The 19,220-nt window shown below is 32.6% G+C and overlaps 1 protein-coding gene across 1 annotated transcript; it reads right to left on the bottom strand.

The window, feature by feature from the left end:
- Positions 1 to 4,804: 4,804 nt before the first annotated feature.
- On the bottom strand, positions 4,805 to 13,818 carry LOC124360001 (actin, clone 403-like). Its single transcript, XM_046813226.1, has 6 exons — positions 13,719 to 13,818; positions 9,894 to 10,027; positions 8,846 to 9,085; positions 7,604 to 7,742; positions 6,343 to 6,578; positions 4,805 to 5,500 (listed from the first exon to the last, which is right to left on the bottom strand). The coding sequence occupies exons 2-6, from the start codon at positions 10,017 to 10,019 to the stop codon at positions 5,111 to 5,113; spliced, it is 1,131 nt and encodes a 376-aa protein (XP_046669182.1). The 5' UTR covers positions 10,020 to 10,027; positions 13,719 to 13,818; the 3' UTR covers positions 4,805 to 5,110.
- Positions 13,819 to 19,220: the final 5,402 nt, after the last annotated feature.

Here is a 19,220-nt window from a genome sequence, read left to right as displayed (position 1 = left end):
TACTAGATCGTTAGTGGTTTACTATAGGGTAGAATGTAGCAAATTTTCTTCTCAGCATAAAACCAGCTGGGATAGTGAATAATCTCATTGCTTGCACAGAACAGTAGCAACAATACGCTGTTGATCCAACACATATTGTATAAAACCACTTCTGAATTTAGGAAAGAGATGTAATGCTCTGCATGTTTATTATACGAGTATCTCACATCTTTATTGTCTTCAATCCGTAAGTGAAACATAAGGAATCCGAACACGACTGTAACTTCATTTCGTATTATTGGTTAATTCTACTTAAGTAAATCACTGAAATATCGATGGAATGGTTATGCCATGCTAGTATAGATTGAATGCCTATTTTTGATATCCCATGCCTTATCAGGGAACAGTTTAGAACAAACATTTTTGTGAAATAGTGATTATTAGCGTAATAATTATAATTTTGCAATCTTTGTCATTAAAAAATATCTACATATATTGATTATTTTATAACACAGTGACCGTAGGTTACTAATGTAACATGGGTTCTAATTATTTAAAGTGTTTTCAGTAACCAATTAAAATCTCTAATTCAAACCCCACACTCAGTGGCATATCTATAGGAGACAATAAGGGGATTAAACCCCCCAAGTGCCTCCTCTCTCAAAATGTGTATACTAGCAATCCAACTTGTTTGAATTACAGCAGTTAAAAGTTTTACTTCAAATTAGGCTTATCCAATTTATTCAAATTTAAAGTTACACCTTTATGTCCTAATACTCTGTTTTTTTTTTTATCTAATGGTAGAACTTTCATGTTTGATTTTATATTCTTGTTAATACAAAACTAATAATACAAAGAAATAGAGTTTTAGGTATCACTATTACATTATGAAGTTTAAGTGAATGTCAAAAGTCATCATACATTTTGTCAATCAGCTAGGGATGCTTATTCCATTATGTATAAGCATTTTGAGTTGTTCCGCATTCTTATTTCTCAGTGATGAATAAAATGGAAGTCGTATTAGACAGGAATGTAGGAGACTTATTTTTTTAACAAATGGGTTGTCTGATTTAAAATTTGGATTGTCTTCAATTCCTTTATTTTGTATCATGGTAATTTTGAAACCTAGCTTACACATCTTCTCACAATGTAATTATATTATGTCTCAGAGGATATATCAGTTCTTTCTATTCAACAAATTTACTGTCTCTAAGATCTCAATTTGTGATCTACACAGTTTTGAAATGAAATGAAATGAAAAATGACTTTATTAGAGGCGAAGTTAGGACTATAAAGTCCTTCTCTACCACTTAACCTCATAAAAATTAAACTAACAATATATATGAATACATTTATATAACTAAAACTTAGTCTATTTATTTACACTATATATTAAAATGAAATCTTAAAATAAAAACAATCATCAATAATTAGTGTAACTATATACAAATTTACAATAATATCGCAAGACACACACTCGCATTCATTCAACTTGCATGCAATTGCCCTAAGTACCGCACACCAAAGCCGCCAATCGCTATACCTCCTGAGCCCCCAGCATCAAGGCCCTGACCTCCGCCCCAGAGCGCGCTTATCAATGGCTCTGATGTTCACGGGTAAAGCATTCCACAATCGACAGGCAGAAACTGTAAAACGATTTGCTAAAGGTAGTTGTTCGATGAATTGGGATAGATAATAAGGATGTACCCCTCCTTGTACTTCTTTCACTTATTTCAGACATAAATCGAAAGTTGTTTGAAAGATAACTAGGACAATTTGTATTTAAAAGAGCGTGCAACAGAATGAGTGAGTGATAGTCTCGAAGGTCTTTTTAATTTTAAGATAGATAATTGATTGAAGTAGGGCGTTACGTGATCATCACGTCTGAGATTGAAAAATGAACCTAATGCAAAAGTTCTGAGCACGCTGGAGTCTATTTGAAAGCTCCACAGTCATGTCATTAATGACTATGTCACAGTAGTTGAAGTGAGGCAGTACAAGAGTCTTTATCAGCATTATTTTAACTTGCTGTGGTAGATATGAAGCCAGCCGCTTAAGGCAGTGAACACCGGCAAAGACCCTATTACATGTCAAAGAAGGCCTGTTCAGTCCCATCTCAAGTGTTTTGTCAATAATAAGTCCTAGATTATTTAACTTTCTCTGAGTATTCTAGCTCTTGATCATTTAGTTTTAATTTGGGAGCCGTAGTAAAGTCAATTTTACGAACAAGCTTTGGATGACCTATCATAATACACTGAGAGTTTTGTCTACGTTTAATTTTAGTCCATGTTTCCAAGTCCAGTGAGTAACAGCGTCAATATCGGAATTCATGAGAGTCACACAAGTTTGCATTTCTGTTAAGGAAAAGTGGCGGTATATTTGTAAGTCATCTGCATATAAGTGAAAATTGGAATGGGTTAATTTGAGTAGTAATGTCATCGATGTACAGTGAAAATAGAAGTGGCCCAAGGACTGAACCCTGTGGAACTCCACGAGTGACTGGTCTCCATCTCGACTGCTTCTCACCTGATCTGACACACTGGCGCCGTCCCGAAAGGTAAGACTCAACCCACTTGACACTTACCATCAGAGAAACCATCCTTCCTAAGTTTGATGAGGAGAAGGGGAATAATAAACACAGTCAAAAGCCTTTGAAAAGTCGAAAAGGGTTTAAAAATGGTTACCTGACTCTTATCAATTCCAAGGCGTATATCATCAACTATTTTTAGAAGTGCAGTAGTAGTGCTGTGGTTGGAGCGAAAACCAGATTGAAAATTTGATAAAATGTTATTACTTTCTAGATATATTGAAAATTGCTGATGAACAATCCGCTCCAAACACTTTGATAAAGCAGGGAGTATACTTATTGGCCTGAATTGTGAAGGATTCAGTGGAGAGGAACACTTCTGAAGTAGGCAGTTTTTAGTATTTGCCTAAAAAACTAATGTAAATTCAGAAAGATGTAACCTTCTTGATTCAGTTAATAGAGGTCGTACACAGTTTTTATTGACATTCCCATAAAAGGGAACATAATCAAGCTTGGAGGTCAGGTCATCACTGAGGAGGTTATTTCCTTGAAGTCATGGCAGTTTAGAAGGCAGACAGTCTTGGAACGGGTAAAACATTTGAGCAAGTAAGGAGTGAACCTTGCAAACTTGTTGAGGACACAATTTGTTATTCAAAGATCCTTGTATGAATAATTTTGACAGATCCTTTTTTGTATTGTTTTAATGTACTGGTCACTTAAGTATTTTTTATGTACTATGATTATTAAATACAGGAAGTTACCTATATATGAATTATCTCAAGCCCTCTGAATTATCTCAAGAGAGCACACATGTTAGCCATTGGCTACTCATCTGTTGCTGTGCTTTTCATCATTTTAATGCCATAAGCGAGTTAGTTCATAAGCATTGAAATTATATATGCCAAAGGTGAGTTTTCTCGCAAACTATGTTTTAAAATATTAGGAGTCATTATAGTAGTTGAATTTGCCGCTAGATGGCCGGACATGTAAATTTTGATGCCTACTGTCGTCTGCTAATGTCCAAACTGAACATCAGAGTACCAACTGACAATAGATGTTTCTTCGTTTTGTTCCATGTTGGCTGTGCTACTTGGCATGCTTGGCTTGCTCATAGCAAGTATACTCGCTTTCAATACTTAAAATTTGCTTGGCACTCTACATTTGTTGTTCTTGCTCATTGGGTGTTTTCTCTATCAGTTTTTATTCGTTAAATCAACCATTTAAACAAATAAAAAAAACTTTACATTTTAAAAATTAAAATATCGTATAATTTGGTGCTAGGGAAAAATGCATTTAAAAAAAGTTGGCATTCAAAGGGTTAACCTGAGGCTATAGATTAAAACTGTGTTACAAATAGGAACTTGTCTTATGTTCATAAATTTTTCACTTCAGAAACTTAGATTTTAGTGTCTCAAAACTAATGAACTGTTAAAAATATTATAATATATTAATAATAATAGATTGTAATTTATATTTACGTTAGATTTACCCATAAGAGATTCTGTATTAAATATTAATTGTAAACCCGCTAGTATTTACAGATAATTGTACATTTAAAATTCATTACCATTGAATCACTAAAATCTAAGTTCCTCAAGTTATGGATTTAAGAGTCATAGCCATATGTTAAAAGCAGAGCCTCAGATATACGGCCAGCATCTGACCTATGTATCCTCTCAACAAACATGATTCACATTAAAATATTTATGTATCCTAAAAATTAAAATTACAATAGTTTTTAAAAACTCATTTAACACATGCTCTACCCCAAGTATGATTAATAGAGTCTAAAATTATTATATTTATTATTATAAAATGAAGGTTTCAATGTTTGTTTATAAATTATATATTATTTATTTGACTGTGACTAATATAGTGTACGGTATGCTACAAAATGTATGTATGTATGTTAATTAATATCATCCTAAGATTTGTCTTTTATTCTGGTCAAATGTATTCTTTTATGTTAAATTGCAAAATATTCATATTTTGGTAAATTTTAGATATACAAATATTCATATTTTGGTAAATTTTAGATATACAAATATTCATATTTTGGTAAATTTTAGATATACAAATATTCATATTTTGGTAAATTTTAGATATACAAATATTCATATTTTGGTAAATTTTAGATATACGAGTATAAACCATTGTTGGAAAGGCATTGCTTTGAATTACAAATATATGGTTTTATATTAGATCTTCATTTGCTAACAACTGTCAGCACTATCAATGCTAAAGACGGGTTATTGTGGCTCATTGTTAAGGTCAGGTATCAAATAAGATAAAACACAATAAATCAACATTTTTTTGTATTTCAACAATATTTAATTTCATAGAGTAAGACAGACGTTTAAACAGTATATCATGCAAAACGTCTGAACTGTACAAGACTTAAAGTACAAATCATAGACTAAATATAATAAATAGATGAATAAATAACAAAACTATCCTACAAGTCTTAGAGAAGAACCGATAAGTTCATAGGAGTTGTAAGAGTTTGCGCAATAAATAAAAGTAAACGAACCCAAAAGGGGCAAAGATGTACACGTAAATACATGGTAAAGCGTGGTAAACACAGAAGTTCCGTTTTGGTGACGTCTAGAAGCATTTCCTGTGGACGATGGATGGGCCTGACTCGTCGTACTCCTGCTTGGAGATCCACATTTGCTGGAAGGTGGAGAGGGAGGCCAGGATGGATCCTCCGATCCAGACGGAGTACTTCCTCTCTGGAGGAGCAATGATCTTGATTTTCATCGTGGAAGGAGCCAAAGCTGTGATTTCCTTCTGCATCCTGTCAGCAATGCCAGGGTACATGGTAGTACCTCCTGAGAGCACAGAGTTGGCGTACAAGTCCTTCCTGATGTCCACATCGCACTTCATGATGGAGTTGTAGGTGGTCTCATGGATTCCACAGGACTCCATGCCGAGGAAGGAAGGCTGGAACATAGCCTCCGGACAACGGAATCGCTCGTTGCCGATTGTAATAACCTGGAAGCAGCGGAAGTCCAGTTATATAAGGAGCACAGAATGAAAAAATTAAAAAACTAGAAAATTAGAAAAAAGAACTTAGAGTTAATAATAAACTGTTTGACCTTTATTAATTCACAAAAAAATAATGTATCAAACTCATTACTATTGAATAAATTTCCATTCTTCATTTCCTATTTATCATGGGTGTACCGTAATCGTATATAAGGGAAGGGGCTGAGGAGACTCAAGCCCCCCTCCTCATCAAATTTTACAAGACAAACATTAAACTTGCACCCAGTAGTTAGTCTTAAGCTAGAAAACATTTATAAGATTTTAAAGTTCAACAATTTCCTGGGGAAACATTCCCAAGTCCCTATTTTTGGAGGTTATTTTATACCTCCTAAACCGTCCATTGTGTCAACCCCTCCGAAATAATTTTCTATATACACCACTGCTTCTTATATTCATTTGTTCAATGCAATGCTTAATATGAAACATTTTGAAATTGAAAAACTAAATTTTTACATAATAATATTGTGTTATAAAAAGAAAAGTTAATTGAAAATAATTTGAGCAAACATTGAAAAGCATTGAAGTGTTGCAAATTAATATTAGCAAAAAAATTTAATTAAATGCTTCTAAATAAGAAGGAAATGATTGATAATTAAAAACATAAAAAACAATCTTTATAATATGACAAAATTGGTGTAAATTGTTCAGTTATTTTGATATGTAATAGCCTATTAAATCATTCTAAAAACTACTATTAGAGCTTAACACTATAAGTATAAGGATTACGATTCCTACTTTTGAGATCTTCAATTTTTCCTCAAATAATATTTTAATTTAATAAAGCTCACCTGGCCATCAGGAAGCTCATAGGATTTCTCAAGCGAGCTAGAGGAGGCAGCAGTAGCCATCTCCTGCTCAAAGTCCAGGGCAACGTAGCAAAGCTTCTCTTTGATGTCTCTGACAATTTCTCGCTCAGCTGTAGTGGTGAAGCTGTAGCCTCGCTCTGTCAGGATCTTCATCAAGTAGTCGGTGAGGTCTCGGCCAGCCAAGTCCAGACGCAGGATAGCGTGGGGAAGAGCATAACCTGCACAGGATTAGAAATTATGGTAGAGGACTTGTAGTAGAGGCAGTAATCAAAGTCTTCAACAATTCCTAGCTCTTACAAATACTTCTTCACTTTCTTTGATTTATACTATTTAATCATTTTTGACCTCTTTTTTGTAGAGATTGATGTCTGATTTGAAAGGATTAAAATTGTAATGGCATCAACTGAATGAATGAATTAGGCTGATTAGACACTCTATAATGGTATTTCAGTGCAGATCTTTTTTCTGTTTGAATTGTCAAATATTGAACTACGTCTAGATGTGTGGTTACCAGCACTTCTAAACATATTTTATATTCTATTCTATTTTCAACCTTTCCCTGTTTTATTCCATTCATTTTACGAACAATGGAAAAAGACTCTACATGTTGTGTGGAAAACATCTGTAAGAATTCTGTAAATATGCCTTCCTCCTAAATTTATTTTAAGGTAATGTCTAGAAATTGAAAATTTGATATATTAATATTGTATTGAAATTAAATCCTTGCAGGACACCCACATAACAGTTAAACATCAATTAAATCCTCAGACACATTTAAAGATTTAGATATTTCTCTAAACTCTTGAACAATACCTTTGCTTTAAGGATTCAAGATTTCAATTCTGTTTTACAGCTAAAAAGAAAACTCAAAACCTTACCAAATCAAACATTTACGAAAAAGTGTAATAAAAAAAAATAAAACAATATGAAATTCTTGATTTAGTTGATTTAGAAACAAAACATCAGGATATCAATATTCTGATGCTGATGTTTCCTAAAATGATATACTGACTGTGAAAAATAACACAACAAACTATTGACTCTTTCTCTCTGGATGAAAAACAAAAATCAATACCTAATTGGTTTACATTTTCGACTATTACTTTCAATTTTCAACCAGAGTAGCATGCTGACCTTTTCATTGAGTGTAAAGAATATCTAAGTAATGTAAGATGAATCAACTGAATGCTCTTAAATGATCTTGTACAAAGTTGAATTTACCTTTTCCTTGACTGAAACTTACCTTCGTAAATAGGAACTGTATGAGAGACTCCGTCACCAGAGTCCAGCACTATACCAGTGGTTCTACCAGAGGCATATAGAGAGAGGACAGCTTGGATAGCAACGTACATTGCTGGGGTATTGAATGTCTCAAACATGATCTGTAAATGACAAGTCAATCAATTAATGAGTAAGCACTGCAAATATGAGATAAATGTGTAAGTCTGTGTAAAAGTGATTTTGGAAAATATATGAGTAAAATACTCTCTTAAAGTTTGAGCTTTGTTTGTTTTCTTACTAATACCATCAAAGTGGGATGTATGCCTTTGAATCAAAATAATCAAAATGGACTTTCTTTCAAAGATTGACACATCCTGAAAAAAATCCATCCTTACCTGTTTTACGTGAAATAGAATTTTGAAGAATATATTGTTTGCAACAAACATAGCATACCCAACTTGTGTTTTGAAAGAAAAATGTTTGTTTTAACAGCGATAGCAAACATCAACAAACTGCATAGACAGATTAAACACTAAGTCAAAGGTTGTGTGCCAGGCAATAAACAATGAAAAAAATAAAATAAAAGGATCTACAGAACTCCATATGAATATAAATGGCCACTTCCTAACAACATCAAAGAAATATCAAATCTATTAACTATTTATTTTGTGAATGTTGGTTTTATGAAAATACAATAAAAAATTTCAGATGACAAGAAAACCTTCCAATCCAAAGTCATCTGCTATGCCAGTGTTCTAAAAACTGAGGAAGCATTTTAAAACACTGTACTTAAATTATATTTTGATAATTTTAGGTCAGTTTTGAACTGTCATAGAGTTAGCTTTATAAAAAATATGTTTTTTAAGTAAAGGTTTCAATTAGTCTTATGGTAAAAAGACACTGTACTGAAGGTCTCTCTTCTTTTCACTTAGAGGATGTAAGATTTTATTGGTCTATGACTAGCTACAACAGTTTGATAGTGACCATTTCTTTTGTTATTTTGAGGGGTTTACAATCAAATTTCAAAATTTCTTGAAATGACCGTTCAACTTTGAACCTTTTAAAGGAGAGGACATTCTTTATTTACACTTATATATTCATAAGAGGCCACTGGCCTGTATAAGAAGATTGAAGAGGAAAATTGCAAGGTGGAAATAACTGAAAAAAGTGCTTCAGTTACAGGCAGGATTTGAAGTCCAATGTTTTAAAATGAGAGACGAATGGCTCTAAATTGTAATTAAGTAAATCAGCAAAATTCGCTTACCTGAGTCATTTTCTCCCTGTTGGCCTTGGGGTTGAGGGGAGCTTCTGTGAGCAGTACAGGGTGTTCCTCGGGGGCAACTCTTAACTCGTTGTAGAATGTGTGGTGCCAGATCTTCTCCATGTCATCCCAGTTAGTCACAATTCCGTGTTCAATGGGGTATTTGACTGTCAGGATACCTCGTTTGGACTGAGCCTCGTCTCCCACATAACTGTCCTTCTGCCCCATGCCTACCATGATACCCTGTGGATTACCGTAGTAGTGAGTTGAGGATAGCAAACGAAACATTTAATTTGTCCTTTCTCATAACATTTTTTCTATATGTATATTACTGACATCATAATTAATTCAGAGAAGTAAACATCATTTGAACATATGAAAAAAATTAGATTTATGTAACTAAACTCAACTGACTTATATAGGTGGTTTCATTTTTCATCTAAATAGGTTTTTTTAGTTTGCTGACAATTAAAGGAAATAAGTGAATTCTTAAAAATATATTTAAGCAGTCAGTTAGAACATCAGGATTATTTCAAATATGAAATCGAATAAATATTAATTTTGAAAAGGCATTCTAATTCTAGAATCAAATATGAGTACAGTGTTTGTAATTCTTTCCGATTTCCGAACATGAGAGTTTCTCATTGATAGTCTTATATTCCTTTGAAGTATTATCATAAATAAATTTGTTGTAGAAAATCGAAATCAATCAGTAATACTTTTTAAATATTTAAGTAAACAAAGCTGTAATGATTGAACAGATTAGGGAATTAAGTTTGGAATGAACAAAATCATAGTTTTTATTCTATTTAAAATTCTTTCAATTCATAAAAATGTTCAGGTTTATCTCTACTATAGATAAATAACACATTTAAACAATAGAAAGCAGAAGTTTAAAATTGAAAAATTTTGTGAGATCCAAAGTTTTGTTATTGAGGAATCTGAAAACAAATTTAGGATATAGTATTAAAAAGTTTGTTCCAGAAATTGACTAGTTTGAAAATATTTGCTAGAATTGATAAACACGATATCGTTTGGACCAAACAGTTACCTGGTATCTGGGCCTGCCCACAATAGAGGGAAAGACGGCTCGAGGGGCGTCATCGCCAGCAAACCCTGCCTTGCACATTCCGGACCCATTGTCCACAACCAGAGCTGCCACATCGTCGTCACACATTTTGATATCTGCAACAGTGGAGCAAACAGGTTATGTAACTGAGAAAAATATCTACATTTTCATACTTTTCCATATAATTAAAATAGTAATCTAACCAAAATATGAAACTCTAAAATTTAAACAACCTATAACAGTTCGAGCAGGGGTAAAGTAAACGTTTTTGCTGTCAAATAGAGCTGGATTAAATTTTGTGATTCTTCATTTGAGAATTTTAATTGCTTCTTACCATTTATTTTTTAGAAAAGTAAGGTAAAAACATAGAAACAAGTTTTAAACAGAATGAACACCTGCCAAAGACTGTAATTGTTTATCCATCATTAAGGAGTTAGGATAAAAGATTTTGTTTCATTTTCTACTTGTATGTATTATTTCATCTTAATAATATCTCCAGCTTCTATAAGATAACCATAGACTTGATTGAGTGCTAAGTTACAAGATTATTGTTCACTTAAGGGATTTTTGTACCTGTCATATTTTATATAAGTGTTATTAAAAGACATTTTCCATTAAATACATGTAATAAGTAGTTATTGATTACAGTTCACAAACATTTTTATTTTCACAAAAAATAATGTTTTATTTTATATTTATATATGTATTTTATAATATTTATATTGACTGTATACAAAATATTCTGCACTAACAACATCTGATCTGCTGACTTACTCTAAAAATAAAACAATTACTTTTTTAATAATCTTGATTTTATATGATATATTTTAAAATTTTGACTACTGAATTGAAGTGTGCTGTAATCTAACAGTAATACATTAATATTTAGTAAAAATTATTATTCTTGCTAATAAAAGGATGGCCGATCACTGCCTAATTTTAAATTAAATTAACCATACCTGTAAAGCACAGACTTGGTTAACTCATTTATGATGACTGTGTCAAATATTTTGCTTTCTTTGACTATTGTAATCAGTTGGGTACCGTACCAAAAGAAAGACTAGTATATTGTACCTTATTTGTTATCGGTTTAAGGTTCCAGCATCATTGGTAATTAATTAATTAATTCGATTTGTTATTATGGTTTTATAGATGTAATATCGTTAGTGTGATCTATACAAAGCAGTATTTATTAAATAATAATAACAACCGTAGGACACATATAGTTACAAGAATAGTCTACTAGTTATTTTGGGAGAATAACAAAAAAAAAAGTAAAGAATGTCTTATTTTTACCAGGCGAAGTTAGGGCTAAGAAGCCCTCTCTAACACTTAACCTGGCCCTTATAAACTAGCCTTAGAATAGGCCCTTATAACTAGCTAATGACGAATATGTATGAAACATTGACATTAATAGTGGCAAATTTACACCTTTATAAGGAGTGTAAACTTCTTAGATTCTTTTTATTGTAGCCTAATAACAGCATTTGCAGTTACAAGCCTCTTTATAGGCATCTTTACAAGGCTCCAACGTATAGGTTAGATGTCATGTGATATAGGAAATCAATTTTATTTCAGTACATTTTAACACCAAAGTACTTTCTAACTTTCATTGGTATCTAGAGTGAAGGATAAGCTCCAGTCAACAAAGTTTATTAACTAAAAAAAGTTTAACATGAAAAGTACTAGATCAGCCAGTGTTTCTCTCTCCTTAGATGTTAAACATAACCTCAAAGAGAATGAAGTATATGAGAATACGGTGTAGAATGTACTCGTAGATTGATGGTGCGATAGTGAAAGCGAACCCCGCCTCCTTTGACCTTGTGCGTGCATCGGACAAACATTATTTGACTTGCGATGACAAAAACGTAAAGCTATCCTTTATGGAGGAATTTTTTGCAGTACGGCAATCTGATACAACAACGATGAAGTCGTACTTAGTGTTAAAAACGGTAGTTCATTTGATAAAGAAATCAGATCCCAAAATTTTAAATTTCCTATAATTCCTAAATTTATTGGACCAAACAGACAAATCAAGTCGTGATTTAATTTTCTTATGAGCTATTTACGCAACCAAGAGTCTATTTCAGTAGAGTTTGTTAATCTGATTTTCGCTATCAGTTGATTATATTAATAATAATTAATAAATAATCCAAAATACTAGACATAGTAAAACTTTTATGTTTTTTGTAGAAAACTGTGACTCTACCGTGCTTAGAGATCGTGTCTGAAAGCATCGCAGCGCACTCAATTGTGCACCTGATGAGACAATGAGAATTCCTCTTCATCTAGATTATACTTGATTTTGTAGTCTAGGTGTCTCTGATGTCGAAACGATTCAAAAAGTTCATTTTAGGCTTCTTCGTCCCTAATTTTTCTTGGATATCTTTAGACGAACACTCCAGATTGCAGGAGTCAAGTCTATGACACTGTCAGATTCCAGACGCTGCACTAAGAGGAAGGTTTACTGGAGACTCAACGTTCACAATGTTCGTATGTTGATTAGCGTTCATTTCATACATACAGTTGAGCGTATTAATGTATCTATTGTAGACTCTTGAAGAATTTGGAGGGGGAATTCCTGAGCCTTTCGCTTTATTGTGTACTGACCAAATGGTTTTGTGATTTAATTAATTTTTAGTACAATAGTTCTAAGAAATCTTCTTTGTGTTCTAAACATCTTGATTGATGCATGTGATACAATCGAATAGTTGTAAATGAAAATGAATGATTATTGTTACTGACTGCATCTTCATTTAAAGCATGGACAATTATAGAATATCTGGGTATCAGCTTTTGAATTCTACGAACGCAATTATTTTATAAAGTAGTCTCAGGAAAATCATTATCTAAAATTTTATTTGGAAATTGTGCACAGGTTTGCAACACCAGAGCGACATGTTCAAAACCATTCTTACGGATTGTTAAAAATTGAAATTTGCTTCTAAATAATCCATTTTAACAAATCAAAACATTTTATTTATCTAATAGAAACTGCCTTAGAGTTTGCTATCGATGCCTAAAAGTCTTAAATAGTCAACAATTTAAGACATATACCTCTAGAACCCAAAATGTTAGTAATACAATTATTTTATTTAACACATCCAGTAATTAAAATTTGATAAATATATGTTATTAAACATTAAAATAGTGTAAGAAACATTTAAAATCAAAATACTACAACAAAGTAAGAAAACTAATTTTTATATATTTGTTGATGTAAATAATTATTTAAACTGAAATTTTACAGAATAAATTAAATTAACTTGCAATGGTTTACTAATTAAAAACCCAGTGATTGATGTATGTAATCATTGTAGTTTTTTTAAAGATAAGAAAATAAAGGTAAATTTAGTATGAAAATGAATAAACTACCAAAATGTGTAAATAATAATTTATTGAAAGATTTTATAAATACGTTGGATCAGTTGAATTAGATTGTAAAAAATACATTTTAAAGATATAAGCATGCAACAAGTTTTTTAAACACAAATTTAAATTCCTGAATGCTCAAGGAAAGGTTATCTGGATTAACAAGGGTTTTGTTACCAAAAGAATACAAGAACTTTGGCTTACAAGAATAAATTTAACTAAAAATTAAATTTGCATAGTTTTTATTGAATTATGGATACTGTGTTTCCTATGATTATTTTCCCTATCCCTGTGATTATCTTTTTAAAGTTCATAAGTTTTATAAAAATACAATCCAAACAGCAGATTGCTTATTAGAATGATTTTCATATTAAACGAATTTTTATCATATTATTATTATTAATAATAGTCAGATTATTACTTGATGGTACTTACGTATGTCACTGATATAAAGAAGGCACTGACACTAACACTATCACTCAGCTGACTAGGACGGAATGGCGGCCGCTCCCCCAGTCAGCTGTTATATACCAACCTCTCCCGCCATCCCGCGCAGCCTAATTGCCTTATCCAGTACTGTGTCCATACATGACCTAACCTGCTTCGTCTAATTTACACAATTTGTTTCCTATCGAACAATTACTAAAGTACATAAAAGATTAATTGAGCTACTGCTGTCAAGTGGATAACGTAATTTTACAATTCTCAAAATCCAAATTTTAAAACATTACTTAATTTGAAAAAGGAAAGTATTCCCATATTTCATAATTATTTGGCGTCAGGTAATGTGCTAAATGAACACAATTAATGTAACATAGAGGTGTTTAAAGTTTGTCTTGCTAACAATTTAGAATATTCCTTGAAGAAATACAGTTAGATTTTCACACTCAGACGTGTTTAGATCAACTATTTAAAAGTACACATTCTGTTGAACAATAGCCTACATTTATTTTCAAGCAAGCACGTAAGCAAATAGGAGCATTACATAAATGTAGAATGATGTTATGGCCAAAGATGAATAAAGACATATTTCAATTTTTCGCATTATTTAATTTATTGATTAATGTAAATTAATGTAAATGAATATAATATTAAAAAACCATAATAATTCATACTGTCATTTTGCAATCAAAGACAAAAGTTTAGTCACCTAGTCCTAACTAAACTAGGTCAAGTCAACATAATCGCTAGTATTACGCTACATTCTATTAATGGAAGTACTATGTCTGGCTACCAGATTTCGTTGAGAACGGTTGTTAAATTGAAAACTCGAAATTTTTCTCTTTTCCGTGACCAAAAACATTCCTACTAGGCTACAGGGGGTTCTACATTCCACCACTAGGTCGAGATCAGAAGAGAAGCCACCATTTAACGTATTATTAGCCAAAGTTAACTTATTTTACTTTAACTTTAGAAGAAAACAATCTATAACATTTTCCTTTCACTTTTTGTTGTGGAAGTCGTTCCACTTGTAGGCTATACATTTTATAGGGTTCCCGTGGGGATAAGGTGATAATGGAGTCGAACTACTGTAGATAAGTGGATTGGAAAAGACAGAATTGAAAGATTGTAGAAATTATGATTCTTTTCAACTAACTTACTTCAGGGATGCTTGGATACATCTTGTAATCCAGTTGAACATGATGCTCCTGCAGGATGTTAGGAGATACCTAGGATAGTGCATGAGAAAGGGGTGGGAGAGCTGTAAAATAACTAACCCGGCTGATACCAAGAAAACCTAGGAACATGTGACCATCTGGGATGTATGGCTACATTCCTGTTAAGAGTCCCGAAGCAGGCGTAGGTAGCGAAAGGAGGCACATGTCTGTAGCATAGGGATTTTCAGAGATGCCATCACTGACTTCAAATTGGTTGGAAACACATCACAGGCCGTGTCAAGGTGCCCATTCCTTCGTAGGTCTCAATTCTTCGGGTGTAGTTTAACGAGGCAGAATGGGATGTGGAGATAGAGATTTTCCAATACCACCACTGAGTTAAATGCTGCTTGGGAATATCTCATAATCTCTTTCGGAGGTCTCAATTCTTTCGGGTGTAGTTTAGCGAGGCAGAATGGGATGTGGAGATAGAGATTTTACAATTGCATTCCTGACTTCTTTGATGCTTAGGAACATCTCACAAGATGAGACCTCCAATTGAGTAAAGACGGTCGGTCAATTGGATGTCTCATCCATAAGCTCTAAATTATATTAGATTATTTAAAATTTTAAAATGATTTCCGTCTATTAACTCATAAATTCAATAACAATGACTGATGAGATAATAACATACACGTGTTTTTAAAATTGATGACAGCTGATGTAAATAGGCATTATATAAATGAGGCATCAACTCGATGCTTGAAGTAGGCTACTATGAAGCAAAGTTGTGGTTGAATTGTTACATATCCAATGTCATCAATGTATTTACGATTTATTATTGTTGTTTTTTGATATCGTATTTTTTGTATATATAAACATTAAATATAATTTTTCAGTAGCAGCGGTCCTATCTAGACCAAAGTAGAGGGGTCGAGCCGCGATCCCCACAGCCTGTCCGACAGTAACTATGATCGGGGGTCGGAAAAAGGAAGTTGGTCACCATCGAGTGAAGAGGAACTGCCGGGCCGCCGCCGCGGTCTGGGTCGCGCTGGTCGGTCAAGGTCGTTTAAAATTGTCAGTTGCGGTCGTATTATATCGGAGGTGGACTGAAGTGGTGAATGCCAATATTTCAGCACTCTAACTACTGTATTGTTTAAAATAAAATTAGATGTACATTATTTATCCAATTTAAAAGATGTACTCTCATTCCACACCGTTTTTCAGAACTTCTGGCATGGAAATGTCGTTTATATTTAATAAAACCAATACAACACTTACAATTTATAAATCCTAACAATAGCTAAAAGTAAGATATGGACATATCGTGTTCTTCAACTCTTTTGAAATCTGTAGGCTATTTAACAAAATAAATCAATTATAAATCAAGTCTTTGAAGTCTCCGGAAAAGCTCTTTAACTTTACTTTTCAAAGTAAGAGTTTTATATATCTTGACATTAATAAGGAGGTAGGTCTACTTGTACAACTTCCAGTTGTAATTGATACCATTCCTCAGTCTTTTAATATACAGTGTTTAAGAATTATTCACATTTTTAACTCGTATATATTGAGAAATGTATCACTTAGATACACTATTCTTATTTTTTGAGTATGAGCTTGTTTGAAACGACCACATTATATCATTTGTACTAATACTGTGTTATTATTTATATAACAGTGTATATATTACTTCTACCCGTACTTAACTTGAAGGCAAACCGCATCAAAAGGTTTAACTGCTAATCCTGGTGGGTTTCATTATAATTATATTAACTGATTGATTGATTTAAAAGTATCATAGTTTGAACATATAATATAGCACTAAATATTTTATTTGGTACAAACTTGTACCGACGATCTTGACCTCATCCATACCGCTACTAGTTAATATTTTTACTGATTCTTGCAAGGACGTAATCAGCAATGGGGACCAAGGGGTCCGGACCCTCCCCAAGTTTAAAATCTTTAAAATTACTTTTTTTAGTAATAGTAAACGATTATTATTATTTAAATTATTCACTATTACTGACATGTACTGCTGAAAGATCGTTCTCAAGAAAGAAACGGTTCAAGAACTTTTTAAAGAACAAAATGGCGCCTTTACTGGTCCACTTTCAGGAAAATATCAGTTGTCTGGACCCCCCTCCCCAAATTTCCTGACTACGTTCTTGGTTTCTTGGCCTTGAAAATTGTTCTAAATTCGTACCTTGTTGGAAAGTATCTCTGGTGACCACCCGTACCTCGCAAGACTTTCGCATGTCTATTATCTTGATCCTACATACTCTATATATCTGCCTAAAAAGCAGGCTGTGACGAAAAGACCTAATTTTTATCTCATAAGAACAATAGTAAACCCCAAACAGTTTTGCACACTTTCTTCTTGTCTTATTTAAACCCTTTTGAAGGGTGTCTTATTTGAAAGATATATTTTAAACACACCCACACATTTCTTTTCGAGTAAAGTGTACACTTTATGAGCACGTATACGATAATGTACAAACAATTGATATTTTTCTTGAAAAATTCAATGAATTATAATAATTATGCCTCGTGGTTCTCGAAATATTTTAAATAATCTTATCAAACGTACACTTTTGTCCCCATTCCCATTCTTATCCGTCCAACAAAAATCCGACTATGTAGGTCGTGAGACTACTTACCATTCATTACTAGGAGGGCATAGAACAAATTTCCATAAGGTATGATTTATATTTTTGGATTTAGGGTTAGATCACAACATTACTAGACTAACTAAAAATCAGTTTTGAACACTAAAAAAGCCAATTATTATTATTATTATGAATCTGTCGGTGTTGGCACATGCTATTGCTGTGAAATTGAAGTTGAAAAATGTAAATACTGTAACATTTCTTTATAACATTTTATTTAGAAACCATTATATGTAGCATTGACTCCTTCATTCCTTGCTTTTTATGCACGTTTTTAAAATTCATAGTTAATACTTATAAATGTGCATTTATATAAATAACTTTTAAATCAAATGGATTTAAAAAAAAGGTTAAGGTTGTTTAAGTCAGGAAGGCTTCACCTTCGGCCCATAGCGGACATCATCCTGGCCCAAAGATCGACTCCCAAAGGAGCGTGGTTTACTGTTTTCAAACATGTATATAAATGTAGTATATAGGTGGAGTTTTAAACCAAATCTTAAGAAATGTCAACTCATTCGAGTTATCGTTCCTTCAGACGGATACACCGACAAAAATCTGCTTTCTTCGTCGAATGGTGGAAGAAACGCCGCGGCTTAACCACATAAATTGCGTGGTGACTATTTTAATGTATAAATACGTTTGAAGGGCATAACACTAGATCGAGTAATTAATAAAAAATAACATGTTATTGATATATAACAACATTAAGTTGTATCATCAACGTCAATACTGAATACAACAAGCGCTAAATAATGCGTGTTTTCTATTAATACCTTAACAGTAAAAAAATAAATAAAACTAAATATAACTTAACAGTATAACCTTGGAGATTTAAAAATAATTTAAAACATAAAATGATTGATATTTATAAAATGTAAATCTTCAACTTTGAATTTATTTATTTGCATATTTAATGTAACAATTCCTTGTACATATTCTGTTACAATCTGAGTTAACTTGCGTTTGAAAAACCACAAAATTAATAAAAAACTGCTCTGTTTTTTAGGTGGCAGTAGGCATTTACTCTATTTGAAGAATGGTATCCTGGGATACGCAAACAATCGTATAAGTATATAGTATTTACAGTGGAAAGCTATAAATTGTACATTATCGCATTGCTATACATCCCGTCCAGAGCTATGTTCCAAATTTTAAGGCTTTACGTCCTCTCAAAGTTTGTTCAAAACCGATAAAAGATTTTTACTTTACAAACAAACAAGACAGTGAGTTAATAACACATTTAGAACTGCCACACATGACATCCATGCTCCGTCCATCCTTATTTTTACTTTATCAAACAAACAAGACAATGAGTTAATAACACATTTAGAACTGCAACAATGACATCCTTGCTCCGTCTCCATCCTTATTTTTACTTTACAAACAAACAAGACAGTGAGTTAATAACACATTTAGAACTGCCACACATGACATCCATGCTCCGTTCATCCTTATTTTTACTTTACAAACAAACAAGACAGTGAGTTAATAACACATTTAGAACTGCCACACATGACATCCCTGCTCCGTCCATCCTTATTTTTACTTTACAAACAAACAAGACAGTGAGTTAATAATAACACATTTAGAACTGCCACACATGACATCCATGCTCCGTCCATCCTTATTTTCATCAATCTCCAGTCGTTAATAACACATAGATATGCAACAAG

Source organism: Homalodisca vitripennis, chromosome 4 (assembly GCF_021130785.1).
Source record: "Homalodisca vitripennis isolate AUS2020 chromosome 4, UT_GWSS_2.1, whole genome shotgun sequence".
NCBI classification, from domain to species: domain Eukaryota; kingdom Metazoa; phylum Arthropoda; class Insecta; order Hemiptera; family Cicadellidae; genus Homalodisca; species Homalodisca vitripennis.
This window is presented reverse-complemented; position numbering and strand designations above follow the sequence as displayed.